This window comes from Callospermophilus lateralis, chromosome 10 (genome assembly GCF_048772815.1).
Source record: "Callospermophilus lateralis isolate mCalLat2 chromosome 10, mCalLat2.hap1, whole genome shotgun sequence".
NCBI lineage: Eukaryota > Metazoa > Chordata > Mammalia > Rodentia > Sciuridae > Callospermophilus > Callospermophilus lateralis.
The window spans coordinates 52492718-52511697 of NC_135314.1; the positions used below are offsets into that span (position 1 = coordinate 52492718).

The 18980-nt window shown below is 37.4% G+C and overlaps 1 protein-coding gene and 1 non-coding gene across 2 annotated transcripts in view; both read left to right on the forward strand.

The window, feature by feature from the left end:
• Positions 1-4632: 4632 nt before the first annotated feature.
• On the forward strand, positions 4633-4823 carry LOC143409023 (U2 spliceosomal RNA). Its single transcript, XR_013092542.1, has one exon. It is a non-coding gene; the product is annotated as a U2 spliceosomal RNA (small nuclear RNA).
• Positions 4824-7602: 2779 nt separating this feature from the next.
• The window catches only part of Ubxn7 (UBX domain protein 7), a 53809-nt gene continuing 42431 nt past the window's right edge, over positions 7603-18980 (forward strand). The window contains exon 1 of the mRNA XM_076867591.1: positions 7603-7726. Coding sequence (XP_076723706.1) covers positions 7654-7726 — 73 coding nt within the window. The 5' untranslated portion in view covers positions 7603-7653. The remainder of the gene's footprint in view (positions 7727-18980) is intronic.

The following is an 18980-nucleotide window of genomic DNA, read 5'->3' on the forward strand; positions in this document are numbered from 1 at the left end:
GAGAAGAAGAAAGAAGACAGGAGGAAGAGAAAGAGAAGGAGAAGAAATATAAAATTTGTTTTTGTATATAATATGAGATCAGGATTTATTTTTTCTCCAGTTCCAGGGTTATCACTTGAATAGTCCTTCCTTTCCTCTACTGTTAGTAATATCACTTTTATCATAGTGTCCATATATGCTTGTGTCTGCTTTTGGACTCTCTGTTCTATAGTCTATTTGTCTATCCTCAACAACATCATATAGTTAATTACTGTATTTTGGGGCTGGGGATGTGGCTCAAGCGGTAGTGCGCTCGCCTGGCATGTGTCTGGCCCAGGTTCGATCCTCAGCACCACATACAAACAAAGATGTTGTGTCAGCCGAAAACTAAAAAAAATAATAATAATAAAATAAATACTTTAAAAAATCTCTAATTACTGTAGTTTAATAATAATTCCTTATATCTGATAGACAAGACTTCTACCTTGTTCTTCTACTTCAAAAGTGTCTTATCATTTATCTTATCATTTATCCTTTAGTCTTGAATTTTAAAGTCAGCTTATTAAAATGCTTGAGAAACACAAAGATATTAATTGGAATTACATTGAATTTGTTGGTAATATACAGAAAATTGATACCTTTGTAATATTGACTCCTCCCATATATTAATACAGATTTATTTCATGCCTAACAAAAAAAAAACTTTCATAATTTTCTTCATAAGACCCTGTGCATTTTTGTTAAATCTATGCTGTACATTTTTAGTAGTATTGTGAAAAGATGATGATGATGATGATGATGATGATGATGATTGCAGTAATAGAACCCAGAGCCTTGCACATGCTAGGCAAGCATTTTAACACCAAGATACATCCTCAAATTTTGAAAAGAATATTTTTAAAATTACAGTATCAAACTATTTGCTGCTCATGTTTTAAAATGCAATATTGGAAAAAATACATACATACAGAGGCATTTTTAAAAAATGCAATATTGGGGTGGGCACATGGTTCAGCACAAAAGTGGGTATCTAGTATGGAGACCCTGGATTAAATCTCAAACATAGTACCCCCCTATCGTTTTAAAATGTTTATTGGTTTTATTTTATTTTTGTTACCAGGAATTGAACCCAGGGATGCTCCACCACTGAGCCACATCCCAAGCCCTTTTTTTTGTATTTTATTTGGAGATAGGGTCTTGCTAAGTTGCTGAAGGCTTCACTAAATTGCTGAGGCTGGTCTTGAACTTGTGATCCTCCTGTCTCAGACTCCTGAGCTAGTGGGATTACAGGTGTGCATCACCATACCCAGCTTGTTTATTGGTTTTATATTGCTAAATATACATGAACTCTCTTTTTTTTAGTTTTAGATGGACACAACATATTTATTTTATTTATCTATTTTTTAGTGGTGCTGAGGATCAAACCCAGTGTCTCATGCATACTAGGCAAGTGCTCTACCACTGAGTCACAATCTCAGCACTACCTGAACTCTTCTTATTGGTTGTAAAGTTTCTCTGTTGGTGCTCTTAGATCATATAAATAACCATATGATGTATAATAATGATTTCCCCCCCTAATTTAAAAATTCCTAGCTGGGCATAGTGATGCGCACCCATAATCCCAGTTGCTCAGAAGGCTAAGGTAGAATTATTTTAAGTTCAAATCCAGCCTCAGCAATTTAGTGAAGCCTTCAGCAACTTAGTGAGATTCTGTCTCAAAAAAAAAAAAAAAAAAAAAAGACTGGAGATATAGCTCAGTGGTTAAGTACCCCTGGGTTCAATCCCCAGTACTAAAAAAATCTAAAAAATTAAAGAAAATCTGAAATGTTTTTTTCTTGTCTGATTGCTGTGATTATGACTTCTAGTATAATGCTAAGTAGAAATAATGATAGAGTATATCATATATATATATATATATATATATTTTTTTTTTTTTGATACAGTGGATTTAACTCATGGGTGCTTTATCACTATATCCCCAGCCCTGCCCTTTCAAATTTTTATTTTGAAACAGGGTCTCACTTTAGTACTGATCTAGAACTTGTGATCCTCCTACTTCAGCCTCCTGAGTTTCTGTGATTACAAGCATGAGCCACTGTGTCTGGTTTTTTCTTGTTTTTTACTTTAAATATTTTATTAAGTATGATGGTGTTTACTCTGTTTTTGGAGTGTATATAGTAGATTTTGTTGTTGATGTTTTAGGTTGTTTATCTAGTTTTGTTAAGTTTTTTTTAAAGTTTTTGTCAATTGATATTGATTTATATCAATGTCTTTTCTGTATCTGATCAAATGGTTCCTCTTAATTTGTTTTACTATAAATTACATTGAAAAATTTTTTTTTCCTGTAAAAAATTATGCTTGTGGGCTGGGGTTGAATGTTGGAATGCTTGCCTAGCACGTGCAAGGACCTGGGTTCGATCCTCAGCACCACATAAAAAAATAAATAAATAAATAAAATAAAGTTATTGTGTCCAACTACAACTAAAAAATTTTTAAAAATTATGCTTGCATTCATGAACTAAGTCCAATTTTAAATGAATGTATGTATGTATGCATGCATGCACGTGTATGTGTGTGTGTAAATAGACTTCTAAATTTTGGTTTAGTTTAGGATTTTTGCCTAGTAACCTTAAGTGAAGCTGAGCTCTCATTTGCTGTTGTTTGGTTTTGCTATCAAGGTTATGCTAGCCTCATAGAATGAGTTATTTGTTCCATTTATTCTTTGTCTGGAAGTACTTTATTTGTTCTTTTGTCTGGAAGGAATTGTCTGTTTCTTAATTTTTTGGAGGTTGAAATCATTAAATCTGGTAGGTTTAATTTTACTATCATGAGTCTACCATAGTTGTATCAACTTTGGTAACCCCCACTCCCACACCAGGAAACTGCCACACGTCTATTTTCTAACTAATTGGCATAACATTGTTCATAGTATTTTTAAGTCACTGCTATATCTGCTATATCCTTTTCATAGTAGTTTATGACTTTCTCTTTTTTCTTAATCTTATTTGTCAAAGTTTTAAAATTTTGTAAAGATTTCAAAGAAGCAGCTTTTGGTTTTATGGATCCTCTTTTATGTATTTTGTTTATTTTACTGATTTCTGCTCTTTATAATTTTTCCTTTATATTTCCCTAGGTTTGTTCTTGATTTACTTCTTGATTAGGTATTGGGTTATTAATTTTTTAATGTTCTTCTATAATATAATTATTTAAGGTAATGTAGTTTGCTTTAGATTTTGTCAATTCTGGAGTCCACATTTTTTGATGCCTGTTGCCATGACCATTCAGTTTCAAATTTGTGCTTTTTAATTCCTTTGCCTTTCTAGATCCACTTACTTCCTTCCCTTTCCACCCTGATCTATGCCCCGTGGGCTGCCTGTGTAAGCTAATCAATGTCTGCTAGTCATGTCCTCTGTCTTCTAGTTGGGTTTGCTAGTGGGAATTTCTGGCAAGAGAAGAATATGGTCAGGTTATTTATTTTGCTGGTCACTTCTCTGAAATAGCCTCAGCTAGCTACATCCCTTGATAGAAGGTCATTGTTTCTTGCACAGTGGCTTGCTGTACAAAGACTGGAATCTCCTTTGGGATCCCCCATAATCTCTCTCTCCTCTTCCCTTTGAACCTAGAAATTGTGATGGTTCTAGTGTTGCTTGTACAAGAAATCTCTATTGTCCCTTATGACTCCCACACCTTTATTATCCAAAGTACATGTATGAAAACACGAATTGGTGTGAATATACTTTGTATACAATCAGAGATATGAAAAATTGTGCTCTATATGTGTAATAAGAATTGTAATGCATTCTGCTATCATATAGAAATAAAAAATTAATTTAAAATCACACATAAAAATTATTCTTTTATAAATTACTTGGATAGCAATTGGTTTCCTATTGAACCTTGAACGATACATTAATTTTATTTTGTCTTTGGTTCATGAGTTATTTATTTATTTATTTTCATATATTTTTAAGTTGTAGTTGGACACATTTATTTATTTATTTATTTTTATTTGGTGCCGAGGATCAATCCCAGTACCTCACACATGCTAGACGAGCACTCTACCTCTGAGCCACAAACTCAGCCCCTCATGATTTATTTATAAGTGTCTTTTGGACTTTCCAAATATGAGTTTTTAAAATTTCATTGTTTTTAGAAAAATTTTGTTTTGAGGCAGAATTTCATTATGTAACCAGACCTGCCTTGAACTTGCAATTCTCTTTCCTCAGCTTCCCAAAGCAGCTAGAATTACAGGTGCACATCACCACTCTTGGGCTAAAATTATAATTATTAGTGTTTTTTGCTTTTTTGGGAGGGTACTGGGGATTGAACTCAGGGGCACCCAATCACTGAGACACATCCCCAGTCCTATTTTTTGTATTTTATTTACAGATAGGTCTCATTGCATTGCTTAGTACCTCACTGTTGCTGAGGCTGGCTTTGAATTCTCAATCTTCCTGCCTCAGGTACCCCCCCCCCCCAGCTGCTGGGATTATAGGCATGTGCCATTGCACTCGATTAATTTTTTAAACTTTTTTATTTTTATTTTTGTAGTGCTAGTGATTGAACCCAGGACCTTGTACATGCCAGGCAAGCACTCCTGCACTGAGCCACTTCCCCAGTCCTAAAGTTATTCTTTAAAAAAACTAATTTCTAATCACTTCTTGGCCTTTTGGCTAAGATCAAATGTATTATCTGTTCTTATCAGCTTAATATCTGATACATCCTCTATCAGACAACAATATTTTAAGTGGATTTTTGGAAATAGGAGATGGAATAGAAGCTTACTCTATGAACTCCACACACGGACCTAGTATTATAGTACCTCCAGGAAAGGCACACTCCCTTTGGAGGAATAGAAAAATAAATAAACTAATTTCTAGTTTAATTGATTTGTATTTAGAGAATATGTTCTGTACTCTAATGATTATTTTACATTTTTGAGACTTCCTTTGTGGCCTTTACATGATTAAATTTTATTATGCTTCATGGGTGCTTGAATAGAATGAGTGTATTCCATATGTTTATTTACTTTTGTCAGAGAGAGAACAATGGTGTGCATGATTGTATATTTGTCACATTTTTTCTTCTTCATTTATTTATATGCAGTGCTAAGAATCTAACTCAGTGCCTCACAGCAAGTGCTCTACCACTGAACCACAACCCCAGCCCTGTCACATTTCTTCTTTATAGTTCCAACTTCCCAATTTTTTCTTTTCTTTCTTTCCTCCATCCTTTATTTTACTTATTTATATTTTGCAGTATTGGGGATTGAATCCAGGCTTTATGAATGCCAGGCAAGTGCTCTACAACTGAGTTATATCCCCAGTCCTTTCATTTCTTATTTTGAAACAGGTCTTGCTGAGTTACCCAGGCAGGCCTTAAACTTAATCCTCCCGCCTCAGCACAATTTGGGAGTCTTACAATCAGATCTAGAAATAAAAACAAAATCCTGGTGCAACTGGATGTAATAATGCAAATAGTAACTGATGTGTAGCTTTGGGACAATTGCCTTATGTCACTGAAAACTTTAATTTTCCCATTATTCAATGTATAATACTTTTTTTAAAAAACTGTTCATATTCGGGGGGAGTTTTATTGTCATCCTTTTGTGTATGCAGTTGACATTTTCTTTTTCAAAGAGAGAGAGAGAGAGAGAGAGAGAGAGAGAGAATTTTTTTTAATATTTATTTTTTAGTTTTCAGCGGACACAACATCTTTGTTTGTATGTGGTACTGAGGATTGAACCCCGGCCGCAAGCATGCCAGGCGAGCGCGCTACCGCTTGAGCCACATCCCCAGCCCCAATGTATAATACTTTTGCATTTTAATTTGTTTTCTGAGGACAACCTATTTTTTTTTTTTTTTAAACACATTTCCAACCGGGTGAAGTGGTACATGCCTGTAATCCTAGCAGTTTAGGAGGCTGAGACAGGAGGACTGCAGTTCAAAGTCAGCCTCAGCAAAAGTCAGGTGCTAAGCAACTCAGTGAGACCCTGTCTCTAAATAAAATACAAATTAGGGATGAGGATGTGGCTTAGTAGCCAAGTGTCCTGAATTCAATCCCTGGTACCTACTCCCCCCCCCCCAATTGTTTCCCCATGATTTTAGGGATGCACTTAAGTATATTTTCTTGTGATTCTAAAGACCTTTCTTATTCTTCAATGACCCAAAGACAATTTTCAAAGTTGTGTTCTTAATTTTCTGCCTTGTTTTCTTTTACTTTATTTAAAAATATCTATGAATCTCTTCTCTGGACTCGAGAATGCTACTCTATCTTTATCTTTTTTTTTTTTTTTTTTTTGCAAGAGGAATCTAAAAATCACATCACTAATTAGTTTGTCTATCTGATGGGGATATAATAGAAAATGTGCTTCGTTTTTGTAGTCAGTGGTGTTACACCATTTTATTTGAAACCTGATTTTGCATGGTTGGTTACAGTGACGGAGCCTTGAGGATTCAGGGTTTTAGAAAGGAAACGACACACTATTTCTTGGCCCTGGTCTCCTTGCTTCCATTTTTTACCTTCTGGACTCAAGGTTACTCCTGCCTCAACCTCCGTAGTAACCGTGACTACAGGTGGCGCTGCCTTCACTAGGTTATTTAATTTTCCCTAATACCACCTTTACCCTTAGGATGTGGCAATTATCAGGATGACTCATGTCCGGGTGGGGGTAGAAGAAAAGAGGCTGGAACTAAACTGAACTTCTTTAACTTTATTCTCAAAATGGGAGATTATCAGATTTGAGGGCATCCCACTCAAACTTGTTTTTAAAATATTTAAAATTATGCAAGTAACATACAAATCTTTTTTTGGCTTAAAAATAAAGGAGAAAAAAACATGAACTCAAAGTCCCCTTTCGCCATCTCCTCTATCATTTCCTCTCTAAATGAAACCATTATCAGCGTTTTGAAGGCTTTTTCCAGTGTCCTTTTGTATATTTTCTTTGTACACGACGCTTCCTCATTTTATACGTGAGGAAACTAAGTAAGACTCTAAGGAGTGACATGTGTTGACAAATTTACTGAAGAAAAGCAGACTGGTTAATCGTTTATTACAAGCCCACTATGTGTCAGACCTGTGCCCAGAGCTTTCTTGATATGAAGGGTTCTGGTGTTTCACTTCTGAATGGGTCGCCGCACGAGGTTTGGCTAAAGCCATTAATTTTGAGGTTGGAGAGCGAGTACAGGAGTGGTTTCAGGATGAGGAAATAAGATTTGTATTTTGATGGGAGATGCAGGAAATTTAGCAGAGTGCAGCGGAGTTGCAAAAAAGGAAAAAAATACATATATATCTTTACGGACAGTTGGGTTCATTAGTAAAGATGGTGAAGCTGAGACGCAAAAAATCTATTACCTGCGGAAACTGGTGCTTCCTTTGAAAACTGGGAATTAACACCGAGTCTGTAAGGTTGGCCTCCGAGATAATGAGAGGAAGGCACCAGATGTTGCAAAAGGATGCCGCGAGCAGGCAGCAACCCAGCAGCCAACCCAAAAGCCGAAAGCGCTCCGGCCCGGGGAAAGTGCGCCTGCGCGGGCCTGTCGCGACGGGGGCGAGAGGGGCGGAGCATGGGGGCGGTCAGTGAGCCTGCGCAAACCGCGCGGCGAGGTGGGGGAGGGCGTTCCGTGTGTGTCTGTGTTGTTGTTCGGCGGCGGCGGCGGCGGTGGCGGCGGTAAGATGGCTGCCCACGGGGGCTCCGCGGCTTCCTCGGCGCTGAAGGGGTTAATTCAGCAGTTCACCGCCATCACCGGTAAGAGACGCGGTTACCGGAAGGTGGAGAGTGGGGTCCGGGGCGGACGGAGGGGCTGACCCTGGCTTCCACTTACCTTCGTGCATTGCTCCCTCGGGTTTACCCATAGCTCGCGTCCTCCCTCCAGAGCAAGAGGCGACGACGACGTCGGGGTCTCGGGTTCAGGCGGGCGACAACCGCCCCCCCCCCCCGCGCTCCCCAGTTCCTCGTTTTCGGGCTCCTAGCGATTTGGAGGGAGATCCCCACGCCCCCTGCCAGCCCAGACCGGGGGTTGGGCCGAACCCGCCGGTCCCCGCCTGCCCGCGGACCTGGGGGCGGGAGGAGTGGGGGGCCGCACCCGGGCCACCGCCCTCCTTCTCCTTCATCACCTCTTGTGTGTGCACAAGACAAGGGGGTGCAGTGCATCCTTTCCCTCCTTCTGCCTTTTTCCCCTGGCCAGGTCATTCTCACCCCGGTCCCTTTCCTGCCCTCCCCTTTCTGGGCCCCTCGGAGCCTTCGCGGTGGCCCTGGCGAGTTCGGCCCTCCGATTTTAACGGCGAGACCGGTGGGTTCGGCAGCGCCTTTACACATCCACGGGGGGACAAGCCGCCAGAACCTGAGGGTGTTGGGGAGTACCTTAGGGACTGAGGCTTTACGAGAATAAAGAGGGGGAACCCCCCAGGCTTAATAGGGAAGGTCTGGAGAAATCCTGGGTGGCGTTTCCCACCTCCCCATAATAAAATATGTCATAAAGACCGAGACGATGGCGCCTCAGCCTCCTGCTGATAAAATAGGGATGGCGATGGAAACTTCTTTGAGGGAAATCTGTTTCTGGGTGTCAGTGTCCCCGCAAACCTTAGGCCTAGGTTTTTCTTTCCCTTTGGACCCCTGCGAAGGGCACACGCAGATCCTCTTACCGCCTGGAGGAAAGGCCCTAAGCCATTCTATGAATTCTCTATGTCTTGTTTCTCTCTGATGGTGCTGAACTTTTTTTGCATGAGTTATTAGAGGGCGGAGCAAATGATGAAGTTCTCTGTGGAGTGATTTGAGAGAAGAGTACTCCATGTGCCTGAGTTTAATTTTGCCGTTCTAGTTTGTCATTTCGGAAGGAGGTCAGAATGTTAGTTCCCTCTCTTAACAGAGTCTATGCTTCTCTGGTAGTAATTTGTTAAATATAGAGACTATTTCCACTGTTAATGGTCTTAGAATTGGACATGCAAGATCTGGTTAAGTAAAATTGTACGTTATTTTATCCATAAGGTTCTATGCAAGTTGCTGTTTTGTAATTAAAGCTAGTTTTAATTTTTGCTCTGCAACTATATATTCAATGTATTGTTATCTGTCTTGTGGCATGAAATATGACAAGAAGGTTGGCAAAGTAAAATTGGGACGAGGAGTGAAATGATAACTTCTCACAACATTTTGAAATCTTATAATTGGATTATTGTATTTAAGGTGTAGATTTCCCAATGTCTGACCAAATCAGTTACTGAAGAAAACTACAAAATTATTTTCTATATAATTAATATTGCTGTGTTGTTTATTTAGAACAGTCTTTGTAGTGAATCACATAGAGAAGGGAATATCTGTTTCTTCTGTATGTGGTATTGGACGGGTAGAATTGAACCCAGGGCCTGGCAAATTAATTAAGCCCTGTGTCACTGAACTACATCCTCAGCACTTTTAAATTTTATTTTTGAGTCAGGTTCTTGCTCAGTTGTCCAGACTGGCTTGGAACTTTCTATCCTCTTTCCTCCTAAATAGGGGGATTACAGGCATGTGCCACCGTACCCAGCTTCTTTATTTACGGTTTCCTGGAGATGGTTTGAGATGCCATTTATTACTTTCAGTTTCTTTATTTTTTTAAAAAAAATATATTTTAATTGTAGTTGGACACAATACCTTTATTTATTTTTATGTGTTGCTGAGGATGGAACCCAGGGCTTTGCTAGGCAAGCGCTGTACTGCTGAGCCACAACTTCAGCCCTAATTTCAGTTTCTTATGCAAAATACTACCCTTCAGAAATTCAGATTGTTTTATCCCACATTATTTCTTCTTATGAATTTTTTTTTTTTAAGATAACATACAAAAGCTAAAGTGTGGTGGGAAAAATAGACTCACTTAATTGCTTTGATTCTGTTTCTGTCTGTAAGTCTACAAGCTTGTTTCCTGTCCACTGGCCTTTGTATTGCTGGGTTAAGCTGAAGTCTTTCAGTAGACTGTAGTTATCTGAAAGTCTACAGAAGGGAAAATTTTCTAGACTGTTTTTGATGAGAATTTATTTCTTTTCTTTGATGGGAATTGAACCCAGGGCCTCAACACATGCTAAGCACCAGCTCTAACTCAGAGCTACACTTTCAGCCCTCCAAAGGTGAACACATCTTTTTTTCGGGAGTGGGGAGTTTGAATCCAGTACCTTAGGATGCTAAAAGTGTGCTCTGATTTGAGCGGCATCTCTAGTGGTGTTGTGAATTTCTATTGATAATTTTTTGGATTCTTTTTGTTAAGTTGTGGATGGACATGATATCTTATTTATTTTTATGTGGTGCTGAGGATTGAACCCAGGGCCTCATGCGTGCAAGGCAAGAGGCAAATGCTCTACCACTGAGCTACATCCCCAGCCCTGGGATTGTTTTTATAACATAGTGATTAACCATTAGAAATACATGATTAAGGTGGGCAGGGTAATATACAACTTAGTTCCAACTACTTGAAAGGTTGACGCAGGAGGATCACTTGAGTACTGAAATTGAAGGCCAGCCTGGGCAGCATAGTAAGACCCTATCTCAAAATACATATACATAACATATAATCCCTCTGAACCTTTTTCATGTATCTTAAGAAGAAAATTTTGTGGGTAGGCATGGTGTGGATGCCTGTAATCTCAGTAACTTGTGAGGCTGAGGCAGGAAGATCTCAGGTTCAAAGCCAGCAACTTAGTCAGGTTCTAAGCAACATAGTGAGACCCTGACACAAAATTAAAAAAGGGATAGGGATGTGGCTCAGTGGTTAATTGCCCTGGGTTCAATCCCTATTACAAAAAGAAAGAGAAAAAGGAATTTTGGATTTTTCTCCCAAAAGGTCAGTTCTCCTACATATATTTTAAATTGTAGTGTTTATGAATAATAAATATGAACCATTATTAAAAATGAACTGGTATTTATTGCTAGATGAATTAGACTGACCTTAAGAGCTTATACTCTAATTTCAAAAGGTTTTTTGAGGTTCAGTATTCTGGTAAAAGCAAATGAGTTCTTCAGAATTGTGATTTTTTTTTTTAATAGAAAGCGAAATTGAAAGATTTTTCATAAATCTTATTTCTCACTAGATAGAAACAAGTCTCTATAAAATAATATGGTGAGGTGGGGTGCTGTGGCCATGCCTGTAATCCCAGCAGCTCCAGAGGCTGAGGCAGGAGGATCCCAAGTTCAAAGCCAGCCTCAGCATTTAAGGAGGCACTTACGAATTCACTGAGACCTTGTCTCTAAATTTAAAAAAGGGTGGGGGCTGGGGATATTGCTCAGTGGTTAAGTACCCCTGGGTTCAATCCTCAGTCAAAAATAGTAATGATAATAATAAAATGGTAAATAATAAAGTAACAGCTGATTTTTTAAAATAAAAGATATATAACAATATGAAATAATTTTGAAAAAGGGAAGAACATAATCTTTCATTCTCACAATAGCAATATTACCTATTTTACCCATTGACTTCCAATTATGGTTTCCATGCTTATTATTTTCATTGTGGTTCATAGTATTCAAAATATAGAATTCTGAAATTTTCACTTAACATTATATCATAAACACTTTTCCATAAAAGATCAGACTGATAAGCAAGTGATAAAGGGAATGATGTTCTTAGATGCCTTCAGAGTTATCTAAAGCTACATACAAAAACTGGTGCTGTTACTTTGTAGTCAAATGACATCTTAACAATATTACACACTTTGATCTCCAGTGATATTCATTATATGTGGCTTTGGATGATTGTCATTTGGTTTTCAGAAGTCATATCAATTCTCACAGCATGAAGAAAGAATATGCTGCTGGATCTGTTTCAGAACAGTTTTTTTTTTAATATTTTTTTTTTTTTTTTTAGTTTTAGTTGGACACAATATCTTTAATTTATTTATTCATTTTTGTGTGGTGCTAAGGATCGAACCCAGGGCCTTGCTCCTGCTAGGGGAGCGCTCTACTGCTGAGCCACAACCCCAGCCCAGAAGAGCAGTTTTTAAAAATGTTTTGAATCATGGCAATTTCTCAACATCAACTTTGGGCTGACATTCAGCCCTACATATACAAAATATAAAATGTATAATCAGAATAATTAATGGAATGAGAGTGAGGGATACATAGACACTATTATTTATTGCTGGAGGTAAAAATAACTAACAATCAGAAGGTAAGACAAATGTGAGAATAGAAAATAGAGGCTGGGAAGAATATAAGATGATAATAGGATAAAATTTCATAGAGCTTTGTACATAGTAGGCATTCATATACTTCATGAAATTATAGAATCTCATTTGTAGAAGAGACCTCAGTTTAACCTTTTCTAAAGTAATTGAATGAATGGATTTTTAAAAATTAGAAACTGTGGGTAGTATTTGGCTTTGTGGCCAATTTCTATTTCTGTTGTTTAGTATGTTTTTCTTGGGCTAATATTAAAATGGATTTGACTTCTCTGTAACAGTAAAGCTGTTCACATGTTTTATAGATTTTTTTAAATTAAAAAATTGTTTTAGATGTTGATGGACCTTTATTTTATTCATTTATTTATATGCAGTGCTGAGAATTGAATCCAGTGCCTTCATATGCTAGGCAAGCACTCTACTGCTGAGCCACAACCCCAGCCCAAGTTTTGTAGGTTTTAAAGGATAACTCTTAGAATTTAAGAACCATTTCAAAAGGTGATTATGAAGTTTGAGAAAAAAGTTAAGGGAGATAAATTTTTCCTTTTTGGTACCAGGGATAAAACTCAGGAGTACTTAACCACTGAACCGTGTCCCCAGCCCTTTTTTGTATTTTATTCAGAGACAGGTTCTTACTGAATTGCTTAACACCTCTGTAAATTGCTGAGGCTGGCTTTGAACTCCCCAAACTCCTACTTCAGTCTCCCAAGCTGCTGGGATTACAGCATGGGCCATCATGCCTAGGGAGATAATGTTTTTGAGCTGTAAATAGATTCTTACTTAAGCATTCAGTATTTATTGGTAGACTATTATATGACAGGCATGGTTACAACCAAGTGTTAAGACACAGTGTTATGATCAAAAAGCTTAAAGGTTAATGGGAATATAGACACATAAGTAGACATAGTAATACAGTGAATGAATGGTAAGGAGCTAATATGGGAACACAAAAGAGGGGGATCAAGAAAGATTTCCTTAGTCAGATATAGTGCGACATAACTATAATCCCAACTACTCAGGAGGCTGAGGCAGCAGGATCGCAAGTTAGGCTAGCCTGGATAGCTTAGTGAGATCCTGTCCCAGTGTAAAAAATACAAAGGCTAGGGATATAGCTCAATGGTAGAGCACCCCTGGGTGCAATCCTTAGTACTGGGGGAAAAATATCAGGCTTCCTAAAAGAAATAAGATTTGTTTTTGGTAAAACAAAAACTCAGGGACGCTCAACCAGTGAGCCACACACTATAACCTAAATTGTTTTTAGTTTGATGTTTTCTTTTTCTAGAATGTCTTAAATGGAATCATAGGATGTAACCTTTTGAATCTGGTTTCTTCCACACATTTCATTTGAGATTCATTCACATTTTGTGGTATCAGTAGTTTCTCTCCTATTATTGGTGAATAGTATAACATTTTATGGTTATTTATTTGGTACTGGGGATTGAACCCAGAGGCACTTCATCACTGGGCTGCATCCCCAGTTCTTTTTATTTTTTAAGAAGTTGTCTCACTAAGTGACTGAGGGCTTTGCTTAATTGCTGAGACTAGCCTTGAAATTTGGAATCATCCTGCCTCAGCCTCCTGAATCTCTGGATTTAGGTGTGCAACACCATATCTGGCTATTATATGGTTATATTAACTTTGTTTTATCCATCCATCAAATTAAGCACACTTGTATTGTTGCTAGTTTTGTGGAAATTATACATAAATTGTACATATACATAATAAGAAACTGCCAAATTATTTTTCAGAGTCAGCCATACCATTTTGCATTCCCTGGGCAGTGTAGAAGAGTTTCAGTTCTTCTGCATTCTTGCCAGCACTTGGTATCTTAGGGTATTCTTTTTTTTTTTTTTTTAAACCATTTTATTAAGTGTATAATAGAATCTCATGGTTTTAATTTGGATTTCTTTAAGAGCTATTGCTTTGGGGCATTTTTTCATATGATAACTTACCATCTATAAATCTTTCAATATTCAACTTAAAAAAATTTTTTTTTGTAGTTGTAGGTGGACAGCATGCCTTTATTTTATTTGTTTATTTTTATGTGGTGCTGAGGATTGAACCCAGTGCCTCTCACACATGTGAGGCAAGCGCTCTCCACTGAACTACGGCCCCAGCCTTCAATCTTCAACTTTTAATTATTAGGTTCAGCCGACATAAAGTTACTCCATAAGATTGCTATCAAAGTTTGCAAATACTTCCACTGGGATTTCTGTTTTTTGTTTTGTCATAGACCAGGGAGAGGAGCTCCACTCTTTGGGTAGCACTGGTCCAGGTAATGGCAGAACAGGGACCAGAACTTTTATGCCTTTGTTCCCAGGCTTATGCATTTTCTACTATGTTACTACTTCCCAATCTCAGTAGTTTTGTAGTTTTTTTTTTTAATATTTTGTTAGTTATTGATGGATCTTTATTTTATTCATTTATTCATATGCAGTGCTAAGAATTGAATCCCACTGCCTCACACATGCTAGGCATATATGCTACCACTGAGCTACAACCCTTGCTAGGTAGTTTGTTTTTGATCCAGTGAATATTTGCTTTTTAAATCTAACCCCTAACTTTGTCATGTTTTTCCTGTACTTATAAATTTAGTGTTTTGTGTATATATTAATTTTTTTTCTATTCTTGAAAACTTAAAAGCTTGCTAATTAAAGATCAATGAAGTTAAGGTTTCCACATTTCTCACAGTTATTACTCCCTTTCCTTTGTAGGTAGTTTAGTTTACTCTGTTATTATTGTTGGGGGAAATACAGAACAAAAAAGTAACTCCTTTGTGTCCCTTTCATTTCTATAAAGGAATTTTAAAAAATAAATCTGTGACTGCTACACTTTGCTTCCTTGATTGTAGTTAAGAGACATCCTCCTTTTGACACTAACATGAATAAGCATAAGGAACTATTAAAGTTTGGACTATACTAGTCTCTTGACTCTTCCATGCAGCTGTGTTGGAGACTGGGACCACATCATAGATTTGGGACTGTTTCCTGTATCTAGCCATTAATGGAGAAAAGGGTGTAAAGGAGACAACAGCAAGGAAATGGCCACTCATAAATTGTGTGCCATAAACTGATTTAAATATGCCATTTGGTACCATTAGTAAGCTTAAAATAGATGGAAGAAAGAAAACTAAGGGATAAATAAAGAGATACATGTGGTGACTCACAGTATAGTGGGATTCCTGCCATATATTATAGATTACTGAGTGAAATTAAGCTGTCCTGCTATTACCTATAAATTGGGAACTCAAAATAAGCTCATTTTCACAAGTTTAAGTCTGCAAACTTGCTCTATTAGGCTCTCCTTAAAATGTGTACTTTAATGATAAAATAGAAATCTAAATTTTTCATTCTGTTTATTTTTGTGGTCTAGGGATTAAACTCAGGACTTTATATTTGCTAGGCAAGTGCTTTACCATTGAACCAAAGCCTCAGAAGTCCAAATTCTGTATAACTGACCCACTACATTGTTATTATTGGGACAGGGAGTATAACTTATTGGTAGAGCACCTGGCAAGGCCCTGGGTTTGATCTCCAACCCCCCAAATATTATCACCTTTGGGTATATAGGTAAAATTTGCCTTTAAGACTTCTAGACAGGGCTGTGGTTGTAGCCCAGTGGTAGAGCGCTTTGCCTAGCAGATGTGAGGCACTAGGTTTGATCCTGAGTGCCACATAAAAATAAATAAAGGTATTGTGTATGTCTACAACTTAAAAAAAAAAAAAAGACTTCTAGACATTAAGAACTACAGTACTGGAGCCCTTAATTATATTTTGGTTTTCTTCTGTTTCTAAAACAATACACTAAGATGTCCAACAACTGATAGACTATAAATGACTGATTATGCCAGAACAGATGATAAGATGGTTTCTCTTTAAGAACGGTATACTTTGCTATATGAGCTTCTTTTCCAACACTGTCTTTCCTTAGTCTTGCCAAAGCTTAGCATATGTTTTCTTAAAAAAAAAAAAAAAAAAAAAGTCTTCAGCAGAGTCTAATGGCCTTTAGTCCCAGCTCCTAGGGAGACTGAGGTTGGAAGATCAAACCCCAGGCTTGGAGCATGATAGACAAGTGTTCTACCCCAGAGCCACATCCCTAGCCCAACCCTTAGTATTTCTTAAAGATGAAAATTCTGTCAGATTGTCAACAGAGATATGATGGAGCCATCTCTCATCTCTCAAGATGTGCTGCGGATTGCATAGGTTCTAACATTACATGGTTAAAGGAGAATTATGGATAAGATGGCATAATGGTCTCTCCTCATCTTAATTTTGGACTCTGAGTATTGACACTCTGTGTCCCAAAATATCACAATTGTTATTTTGTTGCAGTTTTGTTATTTTTTTAATATCTTAAAATCATTCCCTGTGAGAATCCCTCTTTTAATAAATTCTATTTTGATATTTGGTTCTACAGACCTTTACTTGTTATCCAGTTTTCTGCTGTTTTAGTCTGTCATACTGGAGTGGTCTTTAGTTGATACAGATTTCTTTGGTTCAGATCCCTTTCGTGTATCATTTTATCCGTAACATTCACTTTTTAATATTCCCCTCCCTCCCGCCCCAATAGTAGGGGTTGAGCTCAGGGGTGCAGTTGCTGAGATTATAAGCATGGGCCACTGTGTCCAGCTGGGGTTTTGTTGTTGTTGTTGTTCATTTGTGTTTTTAATGAGTGTTTAACATGAATGAAACACAGGTTCATAGCATCAGATGAGTAAGAAAAATAAAAAAAATGCCGCTATCTTACTTTGTTTACTATCTGACAAAATGTGGTGCTCCATAAGCTACATGTATATATTCACATTTTATACCTGATGTTTTTCATTTGTTGTTTAGGTGTAGCTTGTGTACCATGTAACCTTGGACAGTCTATATTTATTACGAGCTTATTAATGCTTTGTCAATTAAGAGTTGTGCTGGGTTCTTTCATTATCAGTTTTTCTTAATCTCTACAAGTTCTTTATGAAGTTGGTGATTACCCATTTTATAACTGAGGAATCTCAGGACTAGAGAAACTAGTAATTTGCTCAAAGTCACATAGCTAGTCAAAGACAGAACTAGGATTTAATTTCAGGTTTATCTAGGCAGTTTCCAGGCTCTTTAATACCTATACTGTACTCTTTAAACTGTGTTCAGAAGGTATTATTACTAGGCACAGGACTGGACAGAAGCAAAATTTTGTTGTTTTAGCTTCTAGGTACTCAGTGTCTTTTTGATGCCCTAAGTTAATCCTTTGTGGCACTTAATTTAGGTGTTACCTCTTCCAAAGGCACTTGAGATGCTAAAGCTACTTTAAGCTATTTAAATTTCTTCTTCAAATCCATATTCTGTATATATCAAACCCTAATTCATTATTACTAGCTTTTAGGAAGGAGCAGTATGATTGGATTAAGTCACATAGTGAAATGATTGATACATATTTTTTTTTAATTTATTTTTTAGGTGTAGGTGGACACAACACAATGCCTTTATTTTTATGTGGTGCTGAGAATCGAACCCGGGTCCCGCTGGTGCTAGGCGAGCGTTCTACCACTGAGCCACAATCCCAACCCTGATTGATACATTTTTAACTCTTCAATAAGTGCTTGTATTTTAAATAAAACGTTTATCCTAGTTAATGTCTTAATTGGCAATATTTTAAGGAACATAATAAAGTGAAGAAAAAAATAGGCAGTTAAGGAAGGCTTTTGAAATAGATCAAATGGTTGACAGGTCAATTTGCCTGAAGATTAGCTTAACAAGTTCCTGATTTTCATGGTATCATTTCACTTTGATGGCACTGGCATTGGAGTTTAGGTAGGAGGAGGGTGGCAGAAAGGGTGACAGTGACAGTTTTTATGCATTGGTCGTTTTCATTGAATTTTTTATCAACAAATAAATTTCAAAATGAGAGCAAACAGTATTAAATGTTATTATAGCAGTGCCATCAGCATGTTCTTTGTGCATTTTGTGGTGCTTTAGTGCTGTGTGAGCACTTAGACAAGAGCCAAAATAGTATAAATGAGCCAGTCAGTCATCTAAAAGAGTTAAGAATCTGAAGATACTATGAGAAACTGGTTTTAAGAGTTTGTGGTAGGAAGATGTTAATGCTTCATCTCTCTGCTAGAACAGATAGCCAGAGTAGTCTACTTTCAGAAATGTTTTAACTTTCAGAAGCTGCTGTACAGCTAAGTAAATTAAAGTGGCAGAGTACAGTAGTCCCTAAACTTTTTTTTTTTTTTTTTGATACTGGGGATTGAACCAAGTGGTTTACCACTGAGCCACATTCCCAGCTGTTTTATTTTTTATTTGAGACAGGGTCTCACTAAATTGCTTAGGGCCTTGTTAAGTTGCTGAGGCTGGCCTTGAATTTGTCATCCTCCTGCCCCAGCCTCCTAGATTGCTGGGATTGTAGGGGTGAGCTACTACACCAGGCTAGACACTGAACTTTTAGGTTAGCATTTAAGAAGTACAACATAGTATAATTGGAGACGTTGTTAAAAACATTAGGAAAGCACTAAAACAAAGCCTTACATTTTATGAGTAAGGATATGGGAAGCACACAAATTTTGAGATTGCTTATCAAAGTTGTGCTGTCTGCCCCTAAGAATTTGTATTTAATTACCTAACATAGGTTGGCTAATGAGATATTAGAACTCTTTTTAAAAAATGTTCACTTATTTTTAATTTTAGGTAGACACAATATCTTTATTTTACATTTATGTGTGGTGCTGAAGATCGAACCCAGTGCCTCATGCATGCTAGGCAAGCACTACCGCTGAACCACAACCCCAGCCCCGGGATATTAGAACTCTTTTTCCTCAGAAAGTTTATGGTTTTATTTTAAGATTTCTCTTTCCTTTTTCCTTCTCCCTCCTCCAT